This window comes from Pygoscelis adeliae, unplaced genomic scaffold, assembly GCF_000699105.1.
Source record: "Pygoscelis adeliae isolate BGI_AS28 unplaced genomic scaffold, ASM69910v1 Scaffold300, whole genome shotgun sequence".
In the NCBI taxonomy this organism is placed as follows: domain Eukaryota; kingdom Metazoa; phylum Chordata; class Aves; order Sphenisciformes; family Spheniscidae; genus Pygoscelis; species Pygoscelis adeliae.
Window position 1 is genome coordinate 1,977,399 of NW_008824004.1, and position 27,003 is coordinate 2,004,401.

Genomic DNA, 27,003 nt, shown 5'->3' on the forward strand with positions numbered 1-27,003 from the left:
TCCTTGGAAGGGTCTCCACCTCCCGGATGTCTTCCATAGTGACTTGCTTAGGAAGGACCTCAAACAAAGAGGTTAAATACATAATAATAGACTTTTTGTCTGGAAGCTGTACAGCAACATCTGCATCAAAAAGATAAAATATGGGGAAAAAATAAATGAAGAAGCTGCTTTTCTAAATCATTACTTAGAATACAGGTAAGACTTTACATGTAGTATAAATCACAGGTTCTCCTGTTAAGTAGACTTTAGTAAGCTTTAAGTTAAAAGGCTAGGTTTGACATATGTGGAAAGCAGTATGAAGGAGAAAAAATTAAAAAGAATAAGTTTTCTACATTTGGAAGTGAATTCACATTGAAAAGCATGATCTTTTTGAAGCAAGAGCCCAAACCTGAAGTTACTAAGGAATAAAAACTGTTTGGGGAAAATTATTCTGGAGCATCTCCCAAGCAGAAATGCAGTTCAGGGACAGTACCCCGCATAAACAAACATTTCCACTTAGGCTCTATCCCCACTCCCAGCACTGGTCAGTTTGTTTTCTTACTTTACATATGGAAAAGAGTTTCAGCAACTCAGGTTCGCTTATGTCTCAGTTTACAAGTGCTACCCATTCAGTTAACACTTTTTTTTTTTAAGAAGGTAGTGCTTGAATCTATAAAGTTTGAGAGCTTGTCTTACAAAAGGGAATCTTTGGAGGCTCACTTCAAAGCAGAGCAACAGCTCAGGATTTTAAAAAGGAGCCATAAAATTTTCCTGGTAAGCATTCCTACACGGTAAGTACTCACAGCGCTGGCAGCTACTGCTACTCAGTGTATATATAAAGAACAAAAGATCATGAGCTATCCCATTCTACATAATGTTCTACTTCATCTGAAAAGCACAGACCCTTGCGGTATAACTCCTACCTAAAATTAAAAAAAAAAAACCAAACAAGGTACCAACTTCACCTTCTGTATACCGTCTCTGAATGGTAAGTCAATCTGAACCTTAACATTCAAGAAGCCGAAGCATACACACACACAGACATACCCTTACCCTAGAAATTACATTCTTTTAAACCCAAATTTAAGGTCTTGAAACAAAATACCACTGCACAAAACTGCTGAAATTTGTATTCATAGTAAATGACAATAGAAGAAATTTATTTCAAGGGAGCTCAAAAAAGCCTCTAGTCAAGTAAGATAACTATATCCCACCTTCAGGATCCAACAGTTTCTCAATTCCCAAGTGGTTCTTGGCTATGCTGAAAGCATGTTCCAGTCTCTCAACTGGGGACATCTTTGTAATTTTATCCCAGCTGAAAAGCTCAGGTCTAAAAGTAAAGACGAAACGGGAAAGCAAGCAGTAAATTTTACCTCAAGAAAAAGTTCCATACATGCAGAATATGAAGTTAGGTAGCTACCTTCATATCCATAAGTAATATAAACATACACATACATACAAAATATAAATGTAAGTGCATATACACAAATGCATAAATACAAATACGTGCTTTCTTTTTATTAGTGAGACTCTGGCAATCACAAATCTATTAACTGACCACACGTCCACAGCAACATCCACCTTCCATTCTATGTATTCTGTACATATACTCATTGACTGCAACAGGAGATTAAATACTACTAACAAGAAAATATATAAACTCTGTGTTTAAAATTTATTCGAGAACCAGTTTTTTTTCAACTGTTTCCTTCACAGCGTTACTGTTACTACATGCTTTCTGTGTCAGGCTCTGCTGGGTAATCAAGAGTCACTCTGTACCTGGAGAGCCTCATTCCAAGCTTGTGATGTGGCTCAGTGACCACCCCAGACCATCACAGCCAGGAGTAGCAGCGGTCCCACCCCTGCTCGCTCACCCTGCCCCATGGCCTTTTCCCCCCCCAACAAAAAAAAAACCTACAAAAAAACCCACCCCATCACAAGTGCTGTGAGAGTCACAATGTGAATCAGAACAAGGAGCTGATAGATTTACAGTGCCAGCTTTAACCAAACCAAATCTCCAGTCCAGCTGTGCACCCAAAACATACCGGCAGGTCTCAAGGGGAAAGAGCAGAGCACAGAGCAGGAAGCGGGGTCAGCAAACAGGGCCCCCTCCTAGTTGTACCTACACCAAGAGGGCATGATCAGCCTAATGCTGCAGCAGCACAGCTGTAAGACTACAGAACAATTAAAATACTTTCCATTCCCCTGTAATAGTGGCTTCTCACTAAAACACTGCTATTGATTCCGTGCTTTACAGAACTTGGGGAGGAAGAGATGGGCTTGCCTTTAATTCTTTTAATACTTAATTCAGTTGTAAATTGACCTGAGAGTATCCTTTTAACATCTGCCCAGTCATTACACTTTGTGAAACAGGAAGGCCAGAAGGGTCCGAGAAGCAAAAAGCCAGAGGAAGGTGGGGTGAGCAGGGAAGAGAGATATACAAAGATCCTGATAGAAGCTAGTGGAATGTTGCACCTCCACGCAAGAAGCAACAAGGATAACCACATAGATTCACATAAAGCTTTAGCAGAGACACTGCAATGTGTTTTTCAAACTAAGAAAATATACAGTATGCGCACTACCTGCACACTGCCACGATAACACAAATTCTAATAAAATGCAATCTAGGTGTTTACCTATGAGCAAGAAAATTGTACCAAAGAGCAGAATTCAATTCAAAGAGGAACTAAGCTAATATTAGGAAATGAAAGAGACCAGCACAGTAAAATGTTAAATGTCCTATTACCTCATACAATTTTATTAAGTACTGCAAGCGTTACAAAGATACTAGATATTATAGCCAAGAGGTAGCACTGCTAGCAATTGTTGATAGATACATAAAGAGAAAAGCGAGCTAATAAACCTCTTAATGGGATCCACAAAGATTATCCTATATTAAGTGCCATATTAAGCTAAATTAAAAAAGCAATATTGAAAATACCCCTTAGGCAGGGAAGCACTACTGTCTGGGTAAGCTAAATTGCTTTGTTGTCCTACCACTTCTGCAACTTTCCCCAATCCCTTTGTTCCTTGCAACTGCCTTTTAAAGCTTCTCTTTCAAAGCCGACCTAAACTTAAACCCAGCTCAAGATTTCTTAGAAGTGTGGGGAAAATGGTGCTTCCCTGGCAAAAGGACTGGTGTCCAGGGACAGCAGAGCTGAATTCTGATGCGCTGGCATCAGAGCTGCCAGGCTCCCAGGAAGAGGAAATAAAAGGCTCAGAGATAGCAGAGCCAGGTAACTGAGAAATTTTAGGAAGCCAGAGGAAAGCAGTTAAAGTTTTCAGCAGGGGCTTTTGCTACTGAACAGTGCTCTGAAAGGGGCAGAGCTCACAGACTTCAGATCCTGCAAAGCCCAAGCACACAGTCACAATGCATAAGGACAAACAAACAACCTTAAGGCAATTTTGCTACCTCTCTCCTGCTTCCCTCAGGTCACCTAGGTCTCACTTGTGTTTAAAGCTGGCACTCTCTCCATCACAAAGCTTCACACATTCAGCAGCAGAGCCACACCACTACAGGCAATTACGCTGGTATGAAAACCACCGGTACGGCTCACACCGTCCAGAGAAGGGACTTGGTAATTCTTCTGATAAACTCCAGAGACCTTTGCTAGTATTGCTCCGCCTTTGCAGAACAGTCCTTCCAAACTTTCAGGAGTCCTCAGTGTGGTGCAGGTGCTCCCCATGCATCCATGTAGGCTGAACACAAGCTACCTCTGGTCTACAAGGCACATAGGTGTGTCAGGGCAGCCCCGTCCTGAAGCCAGCGAGCCTGTGATTTCAGTCACCACAGGCCAAATGGGCACTTAAGAGCAGAGAACAGCAGGCTCAAAGTGAACATATGCTTTTGCGAACACTTTATATCTGCTGGGTATAAATATTCTGGGTATTTGTAAAGAACTGCCATGACAGATAGCTGGTGGCCAGGAGGCCTGGTTAATTCTAGATATTATCATACCATTACCATGTTAAAATGGTTATTTATGGTTAAGAACAGTCAGCCTTTGCAAAGCAATTAAAGTATGCTGGATTAGAATGGATTGCCCAGAAGCAGATCTCAAAGAAAATTTAAAGAAAAGAAAGAACTGGTATGTAAGTTTCATAGGAGTCTGTAATGATGATTTCTTTAGACTACCAAAGTGTTCTCCAAAAATCAGAAAGAACACAAAAGATCTGTGCAAAGAAGGTTTAACAGCATTCCTTATAAAGTATAATGAACAAACGAATGAATACACTACAGATACCTGAAGTATCCTATTACCCTTTGATTCTTCTGCTCAACAGTTCTGCCGGAAGAACTGCATACATTGTCTTTCAAGCAACGTACATTCAAAAACTAAGGAAAGCTACAGAGCCTGTCTTCCTTATTCCTTCGTTTTGAAGCTTCTGTATCTTCCTACTAAAATGATATGGCAGACTGACTAAAGGAACGTTTCGCTCTGCAGAGGAGGGAGGGCAGGAGGAAGGAAGTACAGGGGAAGGAGATGGTCGACCCCCCCTGCAGAGACCCATTCAGCATATTCGCTGTATAATGCATACTAAGCAGGATGTAAATCCTCTTCAATTAGCAAGTGTGCATGCATGTGCAGGAACTGAGAGTTACACTGCTGCCTTGGCTCCATCCTTTGCAAGGCTCTGGCAATGTCCCTCCACTGTTATTGTTACCACAACAAAAAAAAAAAAAGAAAAAACCCAATGAGTCACTGAAACAGAAAGAAGCTGTGAAATGCTCAAGCATGAAGACATGGCAAAAAAGCTGCTTACTTCACTAGGTTTAAGATAAGCTGTTTGCTACTTACTTGTGTCTGTGGATGACAGCATTAAAGGCGAGTCCATCTGCCCAGCTTGTGGTGAAGTTCAGAACATTGACCTGACTGTAAGGTCTCGTGGACTGCCGAACCCAGCTCAGCAAGATCTTCTCACTGTTGGTCTGCTGCAAATCTGACATGATGTTCTTCATGACGTCCTTCACCTGCAAGACAGCAGCAACTACACCTTACAGACTTGTTCTCCACTTTTGCTACTTACAAAACCTGTGAACGAAGCTATTTCACAAATCGTGAAAGGGTCTTTCCCATGAAAAACTATGAATCAAACCAAGACCTCACATGAAATTCAGGAATAGGAGTCTTCAGGCCATCTTTGCACTCTAGCGTTTACAAGAATCAGTAATGCTTCATTTAATAATGACATATTACTCTTATGTTACAATCCTCCCCCTCTCCTCAGTGCTGCCTACACTAAATGTTGGGTATAATATTTGTCACTGCCTTATGCTGCAGTTCCACCAGTAAGCAAACCCCAGAAATACAGCTTGCACAGGTTTTCTGCAAGAGGATATCTGCTCAGCCAACAAAAGTGGTTTGCTGTTTGGGTACTATGCATAAGCATCTGCCAAAGTCCCACCAAGTGTATTCAATGATCCTCCCAGGTACCTGGATAAACCAGGAGCAATTCAATCTATGAGACTGAGAAACAAACCTACAGAACAGCATATAAGATGCAAGCCCAACACAGCTACCTAGATAGTAAAAAAACACCTGCTAACAGAAGAGCATAAAAGCCTTGAGGAAGGAATATAAATACAAAGCTTTAGCCTGAAAAGACTCTCTGCAATTAACACCAGCAGGAACTAAACTGAGAGACTGAGTACAACTGAGCACATAAGAGAATACGTGTTGCAGGAGGCAGCCAATAGACAGAGCTCAGAAACCAAACACTGGCCTGCCTTTATTTACCAGCCCAAAATAGAAGCAGTATTTTCCGCCACCAAAACCCTGGGAAGGTTTATGAGAATCCCAGTAGATTGATGCACACAATTCCTGGAAAGGAAGAGATCTCGCAGCAGCCTCTCACCTGCCAGTGCAAGATAATACTCCACAGCAGCCCCAGCGTCAGCTTGTGATTTCCATCAACGATGTCAGTTCCTCCAATATTCACCAACTCCACCTGGAGAGGTCGGATCAACTCTATATTAAACACTGTTATCACAGCTTCAAGTCGCAACCCCACCCCATATTCCTGGCTGTCCAGCCACATATTATCAAGTGCTCTGAAATAAAAAGTAGTTAGAAAGAGAGAACCAGAGATGACAGAGTACTATCTGAATTTGTCATGACAACTGCTTAAATAACATGACAAAAGATGGCACCAAAGAAGATACTCCCCTGGAAGAGTTTTGTCCTCTCTTCTAATAAACAGATGCATACCAGCAGTTAAAGCTGACCAATACAAATGCAAATATGAAGGATCTAATATAAAAAAAAAGTTAAGCTGTCCTGCTCCTAGGCACACTCAGAGATATTACAGAACCATGAAAACTCTGTAATTAAGAATAGGTTTGTCCTTTGCATGAACCAGCACCCACATGGGACAAGTTTATACAAGGAGACCAAAAGCTCAAGAGAAAAAAAAAATTTTCAAGTTTCCTATATGCATAGGACCCCATATAGACTTGGTGATGGTCTAACTGAGATTATTAAAAAGATAAAAAACACAAAAAGAGAGACAAGGAGATTATTTTAGTAAGCGAGAGGGCGGGAGTGGCTACCCACCCCTGCATCAAGTATTCAGCCCTCAGAAGAAGCAAAGCTTAGAGCACGCTACCAGATACTCACTCGGTGCTACTTTAGAGTCTGAACTGAATTGGGGCATCAGGTTTCCATTCAGTAAACACAGAGAAAGTGGCACAAGCTGTGAACCACCTTTTGGAGGGAACCAACAGCAGCACACTGCATTAGTCACCACTGCGCCTATGGAAATTGGGCTAGGAACAGCTGCCTGTGGCAGAGGAGACAAGTACCTCTCTGGTTCTATGTACACATATAGCAGATGCTGCAACACACTCCCACACAGGAGAGATTGTGGGGCCTCATTCTTGTAAATAACCTGAGCGAGGAGCATCCTGCAGCCCCAGGGGCAAGCGGTATAGTGCATTTCACCTCGATGGGGAAGCTTTTTTCTCTCTTTCTCACCCTTGCTCCACACTTCCCAGCTTACACTAACTCTGAGAACTGTATCTGGGCATTGCTTGGGATCAGAACTGGTCATAGAGACAAAACCTGCACCAAGGAGCTGGCTAGCAATTAGACAATACGGACAATCACAGGACAGTAACGGAGGCCATGCTCTGGCTCTCAGTGGACGTAGCCTACAATGACAGAATAGACAAGAACAAAGTTTTATTTTGTTCTAGAGGATATTGCTGATATATAAGAATATAATAGTATTCCATGAATATTTTTCCTTTTATCACACAATCACGAATAGCTTCGATTCTGCAAAATGTACTTGTAGCCTCATTGCTTTCAGATATCATCTTGACAATTTTCAGTTCCCCTTAGGTCTCTTGGTTAGGAGAATCAAATCAAAACTGTTGCAAGATTAACATGGAACCACAAATCACACTTCAAAGTACTAAGGAAGCTTGTGGATTGTCCTCTCCCAATTTTTACAGCAGCTGGAAGAGAATCTTACAGCAATACTCTTTGCAAATACCAGGCATATATTTTAAGATAACTGTAAATTAAACAGGCAAAAACAGGCCAAAAGAATCACCAGTGAGGATCATTGAACAACGCACTGGAAAGCACTCTAGAACACAAGGAGCAGAAAGCAAGACTAAAGATCAAGGGCACAAAAATAAAACAATTACATTGCAAGAGCTTTTTTCACCTGTAATAGAAGAAAAACACTCCTGAGAATGGGTAACAAAAAAAACACCTCACATTTTTTAATTACACATCAACAACAACAATAATAATAATGCATTCCTCTTGCTATCTACACCATACATAAAAGAAAATACTCCACATGTCCATTTTTGTATTTTAATGACTCTGGACTAAAACAATGCTTTGCAGGATGCAGCCAGCAATCCACTAGGACGGTGAGTGGACTACTGAGACTTAAGCAAAGATAATCAATAAAAGAAAGCTGACAGTAGACAGTCAGTACTACTGACAGTAGACTGATATTGGCTATATGGAATGATTTCCAGTGGATTTTTTTGATTATTTTTAAAAACTTGGTCCACAAATCAAAAAAGTTGAAATTCATTACTTAGAACCATTCTGCTCATCAGATGGATGAGGTTCACAGGATCACTTGAACATCTACACCCTAGGCTTGTCTGATCCTTGCAATATATATTAAACACTTTCATAAATTATTTCACAAGTTATGAATATTATATAGCCCACAAACTCTCAGGCAACAGAACGCAACTGCTCCTCAGTGGATGCCTTTTCCCTTCATCTTAACACACACACACACACTTTCTAATGAAGTTAAGCAGTAGGTATAAATCATGTACGTGACCTTAACAACCTTCAGCTAACACCATCTGTTTACTTCTGGAAACCCAGATCCTGCCAGCTTAAGGAAGAACTAATTAATTATTGTAATTCGATATTGTTTCATTTATTATCTTCATAAAATAAATCAATTTCAAGCTGGAAAGACTCATTACTTACCCTTAGAAAAAAGTTAATCAATATTTACAGTACCTCAAAAAAGAAAAAACCAAACAACCCACCACTAACTTTGGTTACTTCCTAGAAATATGACACTAGCCCACCAACACGGAGGGGAAATTGCAGTATTATACAGCATGTTCGTATCACTCTTCAATCAGCAGTTTATATAAATATGTCAGTGCCTTTTTGCATTAGATGTATTTTATTGCCAGAATGTTCTTAAGTTATTTTAGTGCCCTGACATTCGCAAATAGAAATTCTAATTATAAAGAGTACGCTTATCAGGAATTGTTCTTCAGGGGAAAAATAAAATCACTTTGCTACAGCACTACTAGCTTCCAGGCAGTAAAAACAAAAACAAAATAAAACAAAACAGTTATTGATCTCATTTTTCTTAAAGAAGGACTGGGGTTACCAAAGCTCCAAGTTAGAAACACTCAGTACAGATTTGACACAGAGCTGACGGGTGTCAATGGAAAGATCCTCCTGGATTTTGAGAGCAGGACACAAAACAGACACAAAACCTGTCATACCCTTACAAATTTTTGCACAAGTTATGCATCATCGCTGGAAATTAGTTTTTTGTCCTGCCAGGTTCATGAGCTACGTGTAGCAGAGTTTCAAGTCACTTTTGTTTTGGGAGCTGAACACATCTCAACAAAACACAGTTTAGTTAATATCATTAAGTGAGCATTTTAAGATTTCACAAAGTTGCCAGACACTGAAATTCTACCTCAGAAAAGGAACACTGATAACAGTTTACCCATCTTGCTGAATTCTCATTTTAAGTACCAAAAGTCTTTATTCTCTGTATTTTGAACTCATGTACACACAGGAATAAATTAAAGAGTCTATCAAAAAAGTTGTGGAAAAACATGCTCACGTTGTTCTGATGTAAGACTTGCAGTACTCGGTTGACATTATTTAAGGCATGTACTCGTGTAGAACCTCGTTCTTTAGGCTGAAAAAAGAAAGTTACAATCTGTTCACATGGGAATTAACTTTACAGACCAAACAAAAGAAATGATAGAGCAAACAACAGGAAATTTGTCTTAATTTTCTCCAGATTTTAATTTTTTTTTTTTTTAAGTAGGAACAAAAACCAAACAAGATCATTCACAACCATTTCAAAATAAAAACTGGTCAGAACATTATTCCTCAACTCAAGACACAGGACAAGCCTTGGATTCAAAATGTGTTTCGGTAAATCCAGAATTTTTATTCCCAGCATCTGCAGAATTATAAACTGGCAATACAACAACAAAGTGGGAGTTCCCGGGGAAAATCTGAGGGTTTTGAACATTTGCCAGAGTAGTTGAAATTTTTTGGCTCCCAAGAGGGAACAAGCAGCAATTTGTTTTCCTGGCACTGAAAGCCTGCTAAATCTTTGCATACTGGGAAGAAGTTATGCTTCCTGACTTTCCCTTCCTTGTAATATCAGGGGGAAAAAAACCACTGCAACTCTTGACAATACCTGCCACTCCATTTGCTTTTAATCACCGCAATTTAACTCCTGTGGCAGAACGTGATCGTACTGCAAGAGCATGGAGCTGAACTTGGAACACAGTAATCAACAGAATTAGAAAACAGAAAACTCCTATTGTCTTCAGTATACTTCAAATCAGACCACAAATCACTGGAAGTACTAGTGAAATGCAACTGTTTAAAAAACAAGGCAAGCTTGCAAGGTGAAATTTTAAATGGCCAAAGGTTCCCCATAAGGTCAATAAACAAATTTGAAATTTATTATAAACAGTGAAATCAAGAATTTAATCCCAAGTGATGGCACAGGTTTCACCATGCCTCACGTATCTTTCTGAAGAGGCATCAATATTAGCAGGGGAAGAGTTTTCAGCCACACACATTTTCCCAAACGAGACTCGAGTAGTTTTCAGCCCATTCCCATCTGTACACCACAAAGGATTTTCCAATGAAGATGCAGTTTTTTGCATTGCCTACTAGCTGTTGTCTTTTTTTCCTTCTTTTTTCTTTAAGGGATCTTTCATGAGCTTATTAGAAAAAGTCCACAGGTATCCCGCTAAATGCTGCTTTTCTAGACCGTCCAGAAGCAGACCTTTAAGAGGAGATCTCTATTGAAAATATACACTATGTGAATAACACCACTGGTTTTACGTGCTTTGCTAAACAGTATGTTAACCCTCAAGAGAGGGTTACACAGCTAACTTCAGCCTGACCCTGTGTCCCGTGAGTGGAGTTCATGGGAATTTCACTGGAACTGTAAAGAGCAAGTACACACTACAAGCAAAATAGGTTTTTTAATAAGTTGAAATAAAAAAAAATTCACATGCTACAGTTTGGTTTTTGAGTGTTTTGTTTACTTGTTGGTTGTTTTTAATAAATGGGAATACGACTCATACACATTTCTCTTACCAGAGGTTTTCCCGTCAGACCCTCCAAAAGGTCCAAAAGCTTCCTTCCATCTTTCAGATCTGTGAACATGTCCTTAACTGGGGCCTTCCCACTCTGCAGAAGAAACAAAAGCAGTAATAAAAGCAGTGTTTAAGCAGAACCTCCCTGACAAAGTTACTTTTTCCTTTTTATCTTTCAATTCATTCTTATTTGGTACTGAATGTAGTAAATAAAAGCTAGGGGACTGTGACAATAATCAGGAAGGCACCCTCCTTCAGTGTTTTTTTTCTCCCCATCTCTATGGTTCTGTGCATCAGCAGCCTAGTACTGAGAAACCAAATCAGTGCATCCTGGCTCACATTAGGGTAGATGTGTTAACACGCACAGATGGCAAAGAAAAAACTTGGCAAATTTGAGGAGTCATTTGAAAAAGAATGCTTTGGTCTGCCTGCATCTAAAGGAGGAAGAAACTGGGGCTTTTCAGAAAGAAGCTATTGGGACAAATTCTCTCAGATTTAAAAACAGACAAAACAAAAAAGGACTTGGAATTGACCCCTGTGTTAGGAGCTGCCACTCTTCTACACAGACTAGTAGATCACAAGGTGCAATATATATTGAGACAAATTAATAATTTTCTTTACCTTGGAAAAAGCAGCAAGATGTGAAAATCAGAGCTACTCTAAATTATACGTTTCTAATATTCATTTTCTTTGGGGGTAGAGAGACCCTGTGCAAGAATGGTGGGAGGTGACAGCAGAATCATGTTAACCTTTTCCATGCTCCCTTTTAATCTTATTTCTTCTTGGACTTTAAGAAAGTTAACGTGGGAAAGTGTTACAGGGCAGGGGAGAAGACACAGGCAGCCAGCAACTAAGTAAGTGCATTTGCTTTGTAATATTCATCTGCTGGCTGCCAGGAGATCAATTAAGCTACTGCTTTCAGTGTCCCTTTGAAGAGCCAATTTGAGAAGAAAAATATTTTTTAAAAAGTACCTAAAAGTCCAATATCACCTTGGCTTTATAACATTGCTCTTCAGAAAGAAGGCTGTCAAAGGCCCATCTTACATGACATGAATTAGCTGACACAGATCTCCTCTACCTTCACTTACCTCCTCCTGCCCGACAGCTGCCAGTAATTGCCAAATGCTGGCTAATAAATCAGAAAGAGAGAGCTGAACTGCCCCCTGAACCCCATTTTCCGGCAAATATCTGGTTTTCCCCAAAATTCATAAGGGTTTTTCTTAAATGTCCACTTTAATTAGATTTCATACTACTAAAGCTAGTCACAAGAAATTGGAGTTGAATAGCTGCAGAGCCATATTTTAATCTCCTGTACAGAAACATACCTAAATTAACTCATAGTATCAACCAGCTAAACAGTGGTGAGAATGATTGTATAACTAAGTTCACTTCTTAAAATACACAGATTCTAACCCCAGTGTCTGATATTAAATTAGTTTTGCAATGAATTTTTCTAGTAAATTTATTCTCCAATTACTTTTACAAGTCATGCTTAAAAATGTGTATATACACATGTTGACACATACTTAGGTAAAGGGTGCAGAAAGCTATGTAGCTGTCAGACCTATACCAAATAGGAGTATATGTGAAATATCAGCGGTTGATAACATTCTGCCATTACATATTGCTACTTCCTGAGCTCAACTATACCCTTTCTAGCACAGCAAGAGACAAGGCTTTCCTCCTAGCACATGCACTTCTCACAGATGATTCAGATGCTTCGCTGCTGTGTAGCAACTTAACCAAACCTTTAAAGCATGCTGGAGCAGGAGAACAGGAATACCTAAGAGTAGATGCAGGGAAGCCTCTGGTACAGTTTATGTTGTGTAATGGGAGGAGATGATCCACAGTGCAATTACCCCAGATGCCAGCAAAATTTGGCTTAAATTTGGTTTGCATTGCCACACGGAAGATACTAAAAGTAGGTTGGTAAGGGTACGAGGAAATTATTCATGTGTCCAGAAGAGCAGACAGAAGGAGCTAACAGAGGTCTCACCGGATCCAATACAACTCAGATGCTCGTTGTGAAAGCAAATACCTGTTAGCCAGTGAAGTGTGGGGTCTCACAAGAGTGGAGTAGAGGGGGAGAATTACCTCCCTCAACCTGCTGGCCACACTTTTTATGCAGCCCAGGATACGGCTGGCTTTCTGGGCTGCAAGCACACACTGTCATCTCATGTCCCATTTTTCATCCACCAATATCCCCAAGTCCTTCTCCGCAGGGCTGCTCTCAATCCCTTCATCCCCCCCCTAGTCTGTACTGATATTGGGATTGCCCTGATGCAGGTGCAGGACCTTGTACTTGGCCTTGATGAACTTCATGAGGTTCGCATGGGCCCACTCCTCAAGCCTGTCAAGGTCTTTCTGGATGGCATCCTTTCCCTCTTAGAATCATAGAATCATTAAGGTTGGAAAAGACCTCTAAGATCAAGTCCAACCATCAACCCAACACCACCATGCCCACTACACCATGTCCCTAAGAATCACATCTACACGTCTTTTAAATACTTCCAGGGATGGGGACTCAACCACTTCCCTGGGCAGCCTCTTCCAATGTTTAACCACTCTTTCAGTAAGAAATTTTTCCTCATGGCCAATCTAAGCCTCCCCTGGCGCAATCAACTTGCGAATCAACTGCACTGCTCAGCGCGGTGTCATCTGCAAACTTGCTGAGGGCACACGCAAACCCACTGCATGTCACTGATGGAGATATTGAACACTATGGGCCATAATACAGACCCCTGAGGGACACCACTTGTTACTGACCTCCATTTGGACATTGAGCAGTTGACTGCAACTCTTTGGATGCAGCCATCCAGCCAATTCCTTATCCATCTAACAGTCCATTCATCAAATCCATATCTCTCCAATTTAGTGACAAGGATGTTGTGGGAGACAGTGTCAAAGGCCTTACTTCTGTAAGGCCTTTATAATTGTATAATTAATTATAATTATACAATTAAAACAATGCACACATGTATAACAGACTGAGAACACCAAAACTGAGAATCCTATAGCTATATATCTTCAATAAATTTGTTGCCTTAGGTCCAGAAGTTAAAAAAAAAGGATCTGGATCTTCTGAAAAAGCAGAAAGATGCCTTATTTAATACAGTGCAACAAGGGTGTTGAGAGCATACAGGCTTCTCTCTTTGTTTCCCATCCCCTCATTTCACATGCATGAAAGCAAGCTGAATGACTTCCTGCTTTCAGTCATTCATTTCAACAGGTCATGGTACATACCAGCCCTATGCAATGCACCCTGCTGTCATGGTGGAAATAATTCAGATTCACTTTCTCAGGAGAATGGTTTTTCCGTTTCACTGGTCATCGGAGCACCACATCTTGCTGTCAGTTTAAAGAGTCAGCAGAAGAGTATTAAATTATTTCTGCAAATCTAAGCTACTCCTTCCTGGTTTATTATTTAAGTATCCACTATCCTTAAAACAGAGACACAGCAAAATGCAAAGCCTCTGTATTTAGTGAAGTCTAGCAAAACGCTCTCTATGGGAAGGAAGTCAGTTCACAAGAAGCACTTCTACAAGTGCAGGGTGACTGAAGTTGGCTAAGAAAGGGCTGTAGCACACACCCCGCCAAGCCCATCGCCACCTCCACCACAGCACGCCTGACAGGAAGGCTGGAAACCTGCTCCTCCAGCTTCCCACACCTACCTGAGGGACACGCAAGCACCTGGTGGCAACGGCCACCCAGGCAGCTCCAGCTGTCCCATCAGGGCACAGAGCCAGCCCACAGCACTGCTGTCAAAACAGGAGCAGAGACTGTGCATCCTGCACCCTCCTCTGCTCACACTGCCTCTTCCCACTTGTGCATTTTCCACACACCGAGACATACATTTCCACACAGGATCTGCTGTCTGAGCCACATGGTCTGCAGTCGGGAACACCATTGCTCTGTCCTCCAGTGCACAGCGCTGCTAGATCCTGCCTGGCTTTCCTGGGATGCAGTTGGATAGCAACCTGCAGTGCTTCAGGAAGTCTTCTACTTCCCTTCTTCAGAAAGAACAGCTATGTATCCCAACTTCTGACAGCTGTATGACTCATAAAGTTTAAGCTTAGAAAGGATCCAGAAAATAGTTTTATAAAATGGCAGCCTAAGGGATGGTCCCCTACATCCATTTCCCAAGAGAAGACAAGGAATAGCTGTAGGGCAATGCTGGCAGGACAGCTATGCATGCCTTCCTATGCCAGGCACGGGCCAGTCCAGAGCCAGGCCAGGCTGCTGCCATCACCGCTACCTCCTTGTGAGAAAACAGATGTAGAGCCCCATCTCTTTGCACATAGGACTCGCCACTGAACCTACTGGAGGAGGCTGCTGTGACAGCGCAGAGGCAATCTGGGAGCCACAACACAGAATCACTAAGGCTGGACCTGTGCTTCTAGTCAGGGAGCCTAATCCAAACCAGCGGGGCCAGGAGCACTCCAAGCCCTGGCTCTGACCCACCACAGGGCACGTGACAGGCCCCGCGCAGACAGCACTGCCCCAAGCCACACTGGGGTGGAGCAGGCGGCCCTGGGACCAGCTCTGTGCTGGGGCAGACTGGCATGCTGCAGCAAGAGCTAGGGTTCTGGGAGAGGGCAGAAGTCCTCTCCCACCCTACAGGGTAAGGCATGGGGCTCTGCAGATTGCTCCCCCCCCTCCCCATCCCTGCCCACACCCATACTACTCACTCCTAACCTCCAGAAAGCAATCCTGCCTTCTCAAAAAGTCTGTATGCACAGATATATATACACACACAAATAAATATACATATCTGCAGTATATAAAAAGCATGTATCTCTGTAGAGTCCTGCCTGATATGCAGTATGCTAAGCCAATCTAAATTTCTCCTTTTCAGAACCGACAATATTTTACTCACTTTCTACATACTTAAAGACTGCAATTCAGCCTCTGCCAGCATCCCGTAAGGAGAAGCAGTCCACCACTGAGCATAATGGATCAAGAAATTTAAGTATTTGCCTTATAAGAATGACAGTGACAAACCACACTGAGCCCTTCAGCAAGGGCAAATTGCTAGTCACGGTTGCACTGGTAAGTACTTAAGGAGCAGCCTACATTGTGCTAAGCGCTGTACAAATATGAGGCAGATAATGGGTCCTTTCTCAAAGACAAAATAGGGTTCAGTTTACACTACAAAGATAGTATAAAGGACAGGCAGGGACACAGTGCGTACCAGGAGAACTGTGCCGGTTCAGGGTGTAAAACATTCACATCCCCCTCGCTGAACACTTTTATCAGTTAACAGAAGGTAGTTTTTCTCAGCTTTCCTTATGTTTGCTGCGACAGCAAAAAAGCACTGGCAGAAACGTCTTTCCCTCAGCCTGCCCGAGGGGGCTTTGCCAGCAGAGCTGCACACACAGAGTTGCTGTAGTAGAGACAAGGGCTCGATAAGACAGACGAAATAACATAATTAACAGACTTAACTTAGAAAGAGGCCACGTTGGTTCCCCAATGCTTTAAGCTGGCACTGACAGCAGGAAAGCAGCTGATTCAAAAAAAAAAAAGAGGAAGAAGGAAAAGGGAAAGGAAGGCAGAGCAAGAGAAAGAAAAGTATGAGAAATCAAAGCTGGAGACAGCACGTAATCTGAGGCCAGGCCTGCTTGTGCTCTTATAAACTTTGCATGGTGGCACATTTGTTATCCACCACAGGACTCATGCACAAGGATCAGAACCGGATACACCCCACATACATTTATTCCAACGAACATTTTGGTGCCAGCCTTTGTGCTAACACGAGGCGGGGGGGGAGACAAAGAAAGAACTTTCGCTAGTTATCCACAGCAGAAAACACTTTTTCTGTTGATTCATCTCTCATGGGGCAGCAGCAGTTTCTGAATGATCTTTGAGCTGGAGACCAGGTGCTAGCCATACGTGGCAAGAGCAGTCACTGTGGGCATCGGCTCTGCCTGTTCCAGCAAGACACGAGCACCACTTGGGAAGGAGAGCCCAGGCACAGTGATCTCCTCGCAGCAGCAGCCGCCCTCACATGCCCATTGGCTGTCTTTCAGCTCCTCTACCTGGATCAGGTTTAAAAGGGTGACTCACACTTCCTCGTGTGTGCCTAGGATTACTTGCAAAGAAGGGTCATCCAAGCCAGCCGATATGACTGTGCAGAAATCATTCTTTCTCTTTGCCAGAAAGTTTTCCCAGGAAATAGAGGAAGATATAAACAAAATCCGGACCAGATTTTTTGAGAGTCATCCAATGCTATTGACAGTAGAAAGACAAGCCATCAATATTTACAGTTCATTCTACTGAAGCCACACACAGCTGCAAGGCAGCAATCTTCCTTGAATATATATTTTACAGTAGAACATTTTTAACTGTCCCCTTATGTTCCCTAATGGGGAACTGCATCAAATTGAGCCAAGTTATAGAGAATTAAAGGGAGTAAGACAAAGCCTCATCTTTTTTTTAACACAAGATATTATTTATCATTTTATCTCAACTTTTTATGCTCTTAGTATATTGTTCTTGAACATGAAATTATATGCAAAGTTAACCATTAAAGAAGTTTTAATGTCTATCTAGTTGTTTAACTAGAAACATGCAGTTTTCTCTTATGTCACCATAGTTACCTGCAGCAGAGGACTTACATGTTCTTTAAATCAATAATTATTGAAGGTACATTACTACACCTAACTCTTTTCCAATAAATGAATGCAAAAGATATTTGAGAGTTAGAGATAAGCCACCTCTATTTCACATCCCCCTCAGTGATACTGATTCAGACCTCCTAGTGACGACATTAAAACCAGGATGAAAGGTCCTCTCAGTTTCACAGTAATGCATTCTGGCTGTCACCGGGGAAGTAACACATATTGTAAAAGCATACGTATGACCTTCACCAGCCACCAAGGGAATCCAGCAGACGAGTTCTGGTGGCTCAGAGCAGTGCTGGGAAAAGCCCTAGTTGCCGTTTAGATCATCTGCCACGTCAGAAACACCAAAAAACCCAGAAAGGATATAGGAAGCAGTACATCTTGATTTTTCCATCAGACTCTTCCGAACTTCCAGCGTCACTTATATGAAGGTCAGAGTTGTTTTTTGTTAATTATTTTTAACCAACAGATGACTATTTTTAACATCTAATAAGATGCTCAGTAAATAGGTCAAAATAGTAGTAGAGCTGCAAGGACCCCTTCCCCCTTTTTCTTGAGAAGGGGGAAGTATAGAACAGGTCGAGCACTTAAACTAGAACATGAACTATTCGTAATGTTCAAGTACATTCCTAGGGAACTCATGGTAACCACCTACTTTGAGTTTAAACTCGATTACAAACAACACAAGCAAGAACTACACTTTATCATGACCAATACAGAGTAAGAAACATGTCAAGTGCTGCTACATCATAAGGCAAGTACATGGGAACTCAATGTGGGAAACAATTCAGAAAGCAAAAAGGTCATTGCAAAAAGTAAACAACTATGTCAACAAATAATCTTGCCAATTTCTAATTTAAGACCATAGCCATTGTTTACAGAAGTATTTTTATTAAAACATGATACTTTTTTTCCATTCTCCTTCCACTGACATGCAGGAGTTATAGGACAGCATACATAACTACTAGCTGTACTGTGACAAATGTATTTTAGTGGAGTATGCTTTACTCTATGCTGAATATGCCTGAGTAGTAGTGGCATCTCTACGCAACACTAGTACCAAAACTATGAATTCAAACACCAAGTAAAAAATAAAGTTACAATCACAGGAGGAAAACACCTTATAGACCGAATTATATATCACTACTGGTGCTTAAAAATAAAATAGTTACAAGCAACTTGTAACTCATCAGTGAGATATGCTGGAAAGTTTGATTCTACTAGACGACAGACATGAGTTTAAGTAGCAGCAAAGCTGAAAACCTAAAGATAGCTCAATCCACAGAACACCTGAAATACTTGATTGACAACATGATAGAAGGAGGGAAAACATAAAAGCAAATATTAGACATAGCAAGGCAGCAAAACAAACACAAGGCATCAGCAACTCTGTGGGTCTTTTTTCTCCCCAGTGCATCTATGAATGCATTTACATAAGCTTACATTATTATAATATGTTTAATGTAACAGTACTAACCTCAGCTTGCAATTAAGCCTCATTATGTATCATTACCAGCAGGGGCAGTTGGGACCATACATCTTATCACTGTCAGTTATTTCTCCTGTAAGACTGGAAGGTTATCATTCCCCTCCCACCCCCCCTTTTTTTAAGCCAGCTAACTTCAGATTGTAACTTGGTTCCTTAAAAAAAAAAATCCTGCTGACCAGATTGACTATTGTTCTTATCAATGATTAGCAGGTAAAGGGACAGATTTGCTTCAGTGCCTCTACCAGGTTCAGCTCTAGTGCCTGAGAAGGTCACACAAACACTCCAACATCTGGGATGATAACCAAGACCATGAATCAGGGTCAAACTCTATCCCAAAGCCCAGAGCTTTAACCAAAATCAGCAGTAATTACAGTCCATATTACTACACAGGCTTTGAAGTCCAGCAAGGGACATGCTGCCAGCACCCTCTTCTTAGAGCAGAAAACAGCAGCAGTTGAAAGGAGGGCAGAAAACTGGCAATTCTCACGCTGTAGCTAAATCTGGCAGAGATCGTGAAATGCTTTGTATTATTGCTTTTATGCTATAGATTAGTCAACCTTACCATATCTCACAACCTATTAGAGAAAAGATTTTTTTTCCTGCATCTTGGTTTATTCACATCCTATTTGACCTCTTCTCAGAAGGAGGGACTAAGTAATCCAGTTAAGAAAAAAAGTAAGACTAAAAATTGAATTTTTCAAGGGCAGTTCATACAAACACTAATTCTTTTCCACCCAGGTTGTTCCTCAGGTTAAGGCCAAATTTTTTATAAGCTTTGGCTATCTTTGAGTGGGTTATGTCTTACAGTTCAATTCAGTAGCGGAAAACAGCAGGAGCAATTAGACTGGTGGATACTTTTACCAGTAATCAAGTATTTCCTTGCTTGCGCCACAAAAACTGGAAAAAGGACAACAACAGACCATTTCAGGTGATGTCTCCTTGGACAGATAAAATTGCCTAATCAATCTTTTTGATCTTTCTTCTTGCATGACTAATACCTTAAACTCCATAATTCTCCTTCCCCAAAAAAATCCCTGCTGAATTGTCTTTGGCCTCAGGTATCTCAGGTCATGTGAAATTAATTATCTTGAATAGGTATGCTTTTGTCTTTAAAAAGATTTATCACATTTTCTAAGAGTCAGCAGTGGAGCAGCAAAGTGTCTTCAGAAGTATGGGGTCTGACATTTACTATTATGGTAAAACAACCCTTAGAGGAAAGGAGAAAATTAAGGAGCAAAAATGGTGGAAACGGTCTATACAGCACACCACCCAGAAAGTTAGATAAGACTTTGCAGTTAGCAAATGAATTAATGCCTGGTATAATAGGGGAGGGACTGTTTTAATTTTAAGATGCATATAAAGCTATCAGCCAACAAAGCACTCCAAGTACAGCCCACCAGTTTACCTACTGCCCTGTCTTCTCTCATCTTTACTTGATTTGGTGTCCTTCCAGGGGAGGGGACCCATCAGAGCCCAGGAGAGGAAATGCACAGGAGCCCCAGCACCAAGTATTTGCCCTCTCGCAGGCCAACCTGGAGCTCAGCCCTGGAGAACACAGTCTGCTCCCCAGCTGCACCTCAGCCTCTTCTTCGCTCTTTAACCCAAACTGAAATGCGTTTTGGAAGACCACAGAGCAGGAGAGAGCTTAAGACGCTGTAAAAGTATGGGAGGTCTGGCTTTACCCACACTGGCAGGTCCTAGCTCCAAGCCCTGCCAGAGCTGCAGCTGCTGGCCAATGCAGATGTCAGGGCACCAGCACAGGACCTGGAAGATCAGGATCACAGAAATACATGCAACAAGAATGCTGCAAATGCAGAAATAAGACATACAGTCTTCTGTATGTAAGAAGAATGAAATTGAGAGCTTGGATTGGAAAGAGATGGGAGTGCATGACAAAAAGGGAAGGGAGGCACAGCTCTCAGGCACACGAGGGTTTTGAAAGCAGCTCCCAACACCTTGGAACAATGCCCCCAGCTGGCTCCCATTCAACAGCCATCCATACCCAAGACTTATGACCTAGGGGCAGGGGGAGGGAAGTCCAGTGTCCTTTTCACTGAATACCACAAGCATCTCTGGTATTTTATGTTCTTTTTGCAGAGCACAGCCTTCCTAGCAATAAAGTGTTTCTGCCATCCCTGTGGGAAAACTTATCAAATGTAATGAAAATACGATTCTTTGTGGAAAAGGAAGAGTCTCAGTTTGCCCAGGCTGGATCTGTGAATTTCCTCTAGAGTGACAGCACTAAGCTCTGACAGGCTGTGACAGATCTGACTCCATGGGTCTAAATTAAGAGTTAGGGCATCATGTTTCTTGTGCTGACTCTGGGTCCTACCTGCCAATTTCAGGAACAGCGGAAGAGGAGAGTAACCAATCTGAAAACAAACTTGGAAAAGGAGTACCTTGGAAAATGGGAACACGAAAGCCAGCAAAGACTGACTCCTGCAAGGAGACAAAGAGCGAGCAAGGCTAGGACTGCTTAGACAAAGAGAGATGCAAAAATAGGACTAACCACATGAGTGTCAAATCCTGTGAAGAGATGTAGACAGGAAGAAGAGGAAAGGAAGGACAGACAGAGCAGGTCTGGAGCTTTAACAAGAAAAACTGGGTCTTGCTGGGTAAGCAACTAAGTGACAAAGACAGAAGTGGGAATGAAATAAGCAGGGCATCAAAACTCCAGATTTGCTGGGCAGGCAAACTTTCTGACATGAGAGGGTATAATAGTAAGTGGTGGGGGGCAGGGAACAGGGTCAGAAACTAGGAGTAAAGAAAGTAAGGAAACCAGGGCAGAAAAAACTGTACTTGCAGGGTCTGAAGTGGGACACAAGACTCCTGAATCCCTCAACATGCTTATCGAGCTGTCTAGAAATCTTCTAAAGTTGTGAGTGTGAGTATCTAGCCACTATGCTATGTAATTATCAGCTGAAGTGTCAGAGGTCTGTATGATGGATCTAAAAGTCCCAGGCCTGCTGATATGCCATGCAAATAGATACAGATTGAAACTATTTATTAGTTTGGAAAAGTCAAAACTAGGGTTGATTGCAAAAATCTTTGTTCACTCCCCTTTTACCTATGCGTAACAAATAACGTATGGTTAATGGAGCAGTAAGTTATCCTACGGACCTGAATTTAAACTCTGCTTTTAGCCAAGAGTTCGCCTGTAACTGATCAGAATCATTTAAATCAGAATTTTACAGGTAATCACTATGTGCCAGATTGAGAGACCTCCCTAGATCATTAAGCCCAGCCCTTGCTGACACAGGCATCATCTTCTTGAAGTCCCCTCCTCTATGCTGATCAAGCTCCATCTGAAAACCTACTGGGTATTTTAGATGGTTTGCTTGAGTTTGCAGAAGAGATGAACCCTCTGAGCTCTGTCATAAGACTCAACAAGAGCTCTGGTTTATATGAAGATATTACAGAAATGTCAAATCCTCCGGGATAATCTAACCAGAGTCTCAGATTGGGCACTCAAAATTAGTAGCTACTTCTGATATTTACCTTTATTTGTAGTGGCTGTAAACACAGAAGATAGTACTCTTGCATTGCAGAAAGGTGTTCTGAAAATATATCTATTAATACTTGCAAACTGGTAAGTATTAATGATAAAAAGGATAGAAAACAATTTTACAGTGTTTGAAGAGCATTCGTTAACTATCCATACAACTAGATGCCTTAATTGGTGGGCTATACCACAGGGAAACAGCTAAACCTGACTCTTGAAATTAGACTGGAGAGAGCAATGGAAAAACACACCATAAGGAAAAACATCACATGGCTTACTATAAAGAAACACTGCTCTGTATCAATATTTATTTGAATGCAAACTTCCCTATTTGTTAAAGTTTGGTAAACTAGACTATTTATCTTACAATTTTTATTCCCTTTAATTTTAACAATATATCCTTACTACACAACCATCATAGGCTTGTGAGTTGTAGTGCATATGGCTCTTGCTAAGGTAAAGATTTCTACAGCAAGCACTGAGGCTTTTGGCTGAGTACATTTATTGACCTTAAGACTCAATCCACTTTAAATGTGCTTGTGCCATCATTTCAAAAAAATACATGCAAATAAGACGCATTTTGTTCTAGCACAGTTCAAATGAAGAGCACAAACACAAGTTACTGTACTGCAAACTAGAGCAAGAACTTACATCTCACTGAATAGGTGCCTGAAGCAGATATGGGTACCTCACAGCATACTTAAGAGACTTACTGTGTTTCACTCATCTACCTATTCTCTGATGAGAGAAGGGCTCTCTTTCTAGATCCTTTGTAAAACCCTATTGAATTGATTTAAATCAAGTTCAGCGATTTTGAGTACATTATGCAATTGCAATTTTAGGATTTTTTGTATGCCAAACTAGTTTATAGAGGCTCAGCTGCTTACTTCTTCTTTACATGTTTAAATGAAGGGCAACTACAATATAATTAACATGGAAGGACAAGTAAAATTCTTGGAGTGAACTTTGCAATTCCATACAAAATTCTTCAGCTACTGTCATGGTATAACCTCAGTCAGCAACCAAGCACCACACAGCCACTTGCTCACCCTCCCCCCTGCCCCAGTGGGATGGGGGAGAGAATCGGACTAGCAAAAGCAAGAAAACTCATGGATTGAGATAAGAACAGTTTAATAATTGAAATAAAACAATAATAATAAATTGTAATGAAAAGGAAGACAACAAGAGAGAGAAAGAGAGGACCAAAAACCAGGAGAAAAATTGATGCAACCGCTCACCCCCCGCCGACTGATGCCCAGCCAGTCCCTGAGCAGCAGGGCTGCCCAGCCATCTCCCCCCAGTTTATATACTGAGCATGACGTCACATTGTATGGAATGTCCCTTTGGCCAGTTTGGGTCAGCTGTCCCGGCTGTGTCCCCTCCCAGCTTCTTGTGCACCTCCAGCCTTCTCAGTCAGTAGAGCATGGGAAACTAGAAAGTCCTTGACTAGTGTAAGCATTACCTAGCAACAACTAAAACATCGGTGTGTTATCAACATTGTTCTCATCCTAAATCCAAACCACAGCACTGTACCAGCTACTAGGAAGGAAATTAACTCTATCCCAGCTGAAACCAGAACAGTTACCATTTTGTTTTCTGCAATGTAAGTCAGATTACATTTACCCAGCCTTTCAAATCTCTCTAGCCTACTAAGCAGCTGAATCAATCTAGTTCACGGAAAAGGAATTTTAAACAATCCAAATGACTTGGTAAATGCAAAAACATCAATAAGACTGAAATCTGCCTCTTTATGTTTTCAAGGCACAGTTGAAAATAGACTTTCTTACATGAGGTGATTTCTGCTTAACACCAGCAATTTCCTTGCAATCTGAACATGCCAGTCTTCATAAATCTGCATATCGTCATGGCAAAGTAGCCATGCTCAAGTTTGAATTGGACACACAGTAGTTAGGAGTATGTCCTTTTATACAAGTCTCTTTAATCATTAATACGGCTTTCATAGTTTTGGGTAGTTTAATGGGCCATGAAGTTACAGAGTTACTTCAAATCCAACGAGTGTCTGACTATACCCTGTGGCAGGGAAATCCAGGAGCTAAGCAGGATCTGTCTGAATACATAGTATAAAAGGAAAAGCCACTTTATAAAAATATATCCATGGGTGTACAAGTGTAAGGACTGAAAACCATTTTACCTGTTTCAATACAACGTCCATAACATACAAACAAGTCACATAGAAGTGACAGTGATACTGAGAATGTGCTGAGTTCATGCCATCTGTATGCCAGGGTAATTCTCTACAAACAGGCCTTCCTTTCTCACCACGTCTTCACTCCTTACATGATCCTGCCCTGCCTAACCCTCCTCCCGCAGGACCATCTTTCCTCTCGGCAGCAGTCAAAAGCAGAGCGTAGAGCAACCAGTTACGCATACACACTCCTCCCCTAAAGAGCAAACTAGCCAAGAATGCATTGGATGGAGAGTGCAGGATATCAGCTTTCAACCAAAACAAACTTAAGCCAAAGTGAAACAACCAAGGCCACAAGCCTGGCATCGCCCAGTGTCCTGTTGCACAGGAAGGGAAGGAAGGTAAGAATTTCTTACTCTGCTGACCAAGAACTTCAGAAGGGCAGCGCTCCAGAGGCAGCCATTCATTGCTACAGCACTGTCATTGCTTTCTTTAAAAAAGAAAACAAACCAAATCCCCACACACACACCCCCTTCCCTTCTATATTTATATCTACTTTCAGGATTTCATATGCATGCCCCTTTCCATTAACAGAGTGAAAACTACTAGTTATCCCACTTGCAGCACCATACTGGCTAGAAAAAAAAACACATGAGTTTTCTCCGATAATAGCCCAGGTTCCTTCACACATTCAAACTATGAAGTAGGGAAACTTCCCACAGCTACCACACTCCTGGGCAAAGTGTCATTTTTCCACTATCAGCAGAACAGCATAAAAAGTAGGCTTTAAATAGCATCCCAAAGCAACCACCACTTCCTTTCTCATCCCAAAACACAAAACAAGATTCTCAGTAAGTTTCAAGTCAGTAAAGAGAATTAAAACAAGAAACATACAGCATGAGAGCCAAGGAAAATTCAAAATGAGCAAGTAATTATACAAAATTTCAGTCAAGACTCAAGTAGCAACACCAGGTGGCTTCAACTGGAAGTTTGCAAGTATTTTGGATGAGTAAAGCTGACTCAGCTGCACTGAGAGTAAACACAGCAACTAAGGTTCAAAATCTGCGCTGTAATGCACTCAGAAAACTGCATGTAGAAATAAACTGTATAAAGTAAGAGGACCAAAACCCAAACAGACATCATGCAAAAAACTATTTTAACATATTAACAAATAGAATCTTTCATTTTTTCTTAAACAAGACATGTAGTATCAAATGTTTATGTGCATGGGGAAACAGAGGGAACAAACATTGAGTATTTTATCTGTTTTCATTACACATTTTGAAAAATTTTATTAGGAGTATTCTACAAGAATAAGAGCAAAGTATATTTAACCAATATTGTTCTAAACAGTGAATAAAAAAATAAAGTAGTACTTTCAACCCAACATTACCTTGGAAAACCGAGCATTTATCCATTTTGTAAAGGTTTTTTTCTGTACATCATTGTGTTCATCTGCAGAGAGAAAAGAAGAAGAAAACAATGAGTGAAAATGCATTCTTCTTAATCCTAGATTGCTCAAAACAGGTCATATAAACACTATCCTGACTCAGTGGGAGAATTTTTTGCCTAATCTGTCAAAGCAGTTGTTCAAACCTCTACAAGAGTTTGGTACTTGCAGAGTCACACAAATGTTTCAACTTTGCTAGCAACCACAGCAGCTCCTTTGCATTAGAATCAGCCTCTCAGCACCTCCTGGGCAGGATACCAATGCATTAAATTCACAGTCTTCCCATTTGGTGAAAAGCAACCTATGAAACCATGGGCTTTTAATCAACAGACTTCGTCAACATCTTTTTGCCTGGATGCATTACTCCAAAAGCTGCTGAGGTCTTTATTCAAGCTTCTAACGCAGATAGCAGCCTCCTTTAGTACACAGCACAGCAACTGCAGTAGCAAAGCTGCTGGAATAACCCTTGAAGCACTCACATCCTTACCCACCCTCAGCCTGGTTTTGCACCTGGGTTAGGAACCATGTTAGTGACCAGTCACAGTCAAGTTCAGCTAAAGTGTGGGAAGGGGTCAGCAGCCCTTCCCTTTAGATGCCCCTACTGGTGTGGCACCGAAGTACCACCACCTAGGGTCCAGGAGACAGCTGGAAGGACCCAGCAGGACAAGGAGGAAGGACAGGCGAGCACCTACAGGTCAAAGCAAAGGGAGAGTAGTGGCCTCCAGCTCTGTGCAGAGAGAAGACAGCTTCCCAGGTCAGTTAAGGAAGCCATTTGGGAGTCACCTGCAATTTTACAGTCTGTCTAAACCCTGGTTTAGACCAGGCTGAGTCACCCCCAGCACAGCTCCGCCCATATCACAGAACACCTCTTGGGTAAATTGCACTGAGCAGTGCTAAGGGCAAGACTATGCCTCACCACCTGCACTTAAATCACAGTGAATTTCCTGCTG

At 41.4% G+C, this 27,003-nt stretch overlaps 1 protein-coding gene across 1 annotated transcript in view; it reads right to left on the reverse strand.

Annotated features, from left to right (window-relative positions):
* Positions 1 to 27,003, reverse strand: part of UTRN (utrophin) — a 377,019-nt gene that overhangs the window by 287,719 nt on the left and 62,297 nt on the right. The window contains 7 exon segments of the mRNA XM_009325465.1: positions 20 to 120; positions 1,194 to 1,309; positions 4,779 to 4,951; positions 5,836 to 5,928; positions 9,340 to 9,417; positions 10,848 to 10,940; positions 25,997 to 26,058. Coding sequence (XP_009323740.1) covers positions 20 to 120; positions 1,194 to 1,309; positions 4,779 to 4,951; positions 5,836 to 5,928; positions 9,340 to 9,417; positions 10,848 to 10,940; positions 25,997 to 26,058 — 716 coding nt within the window.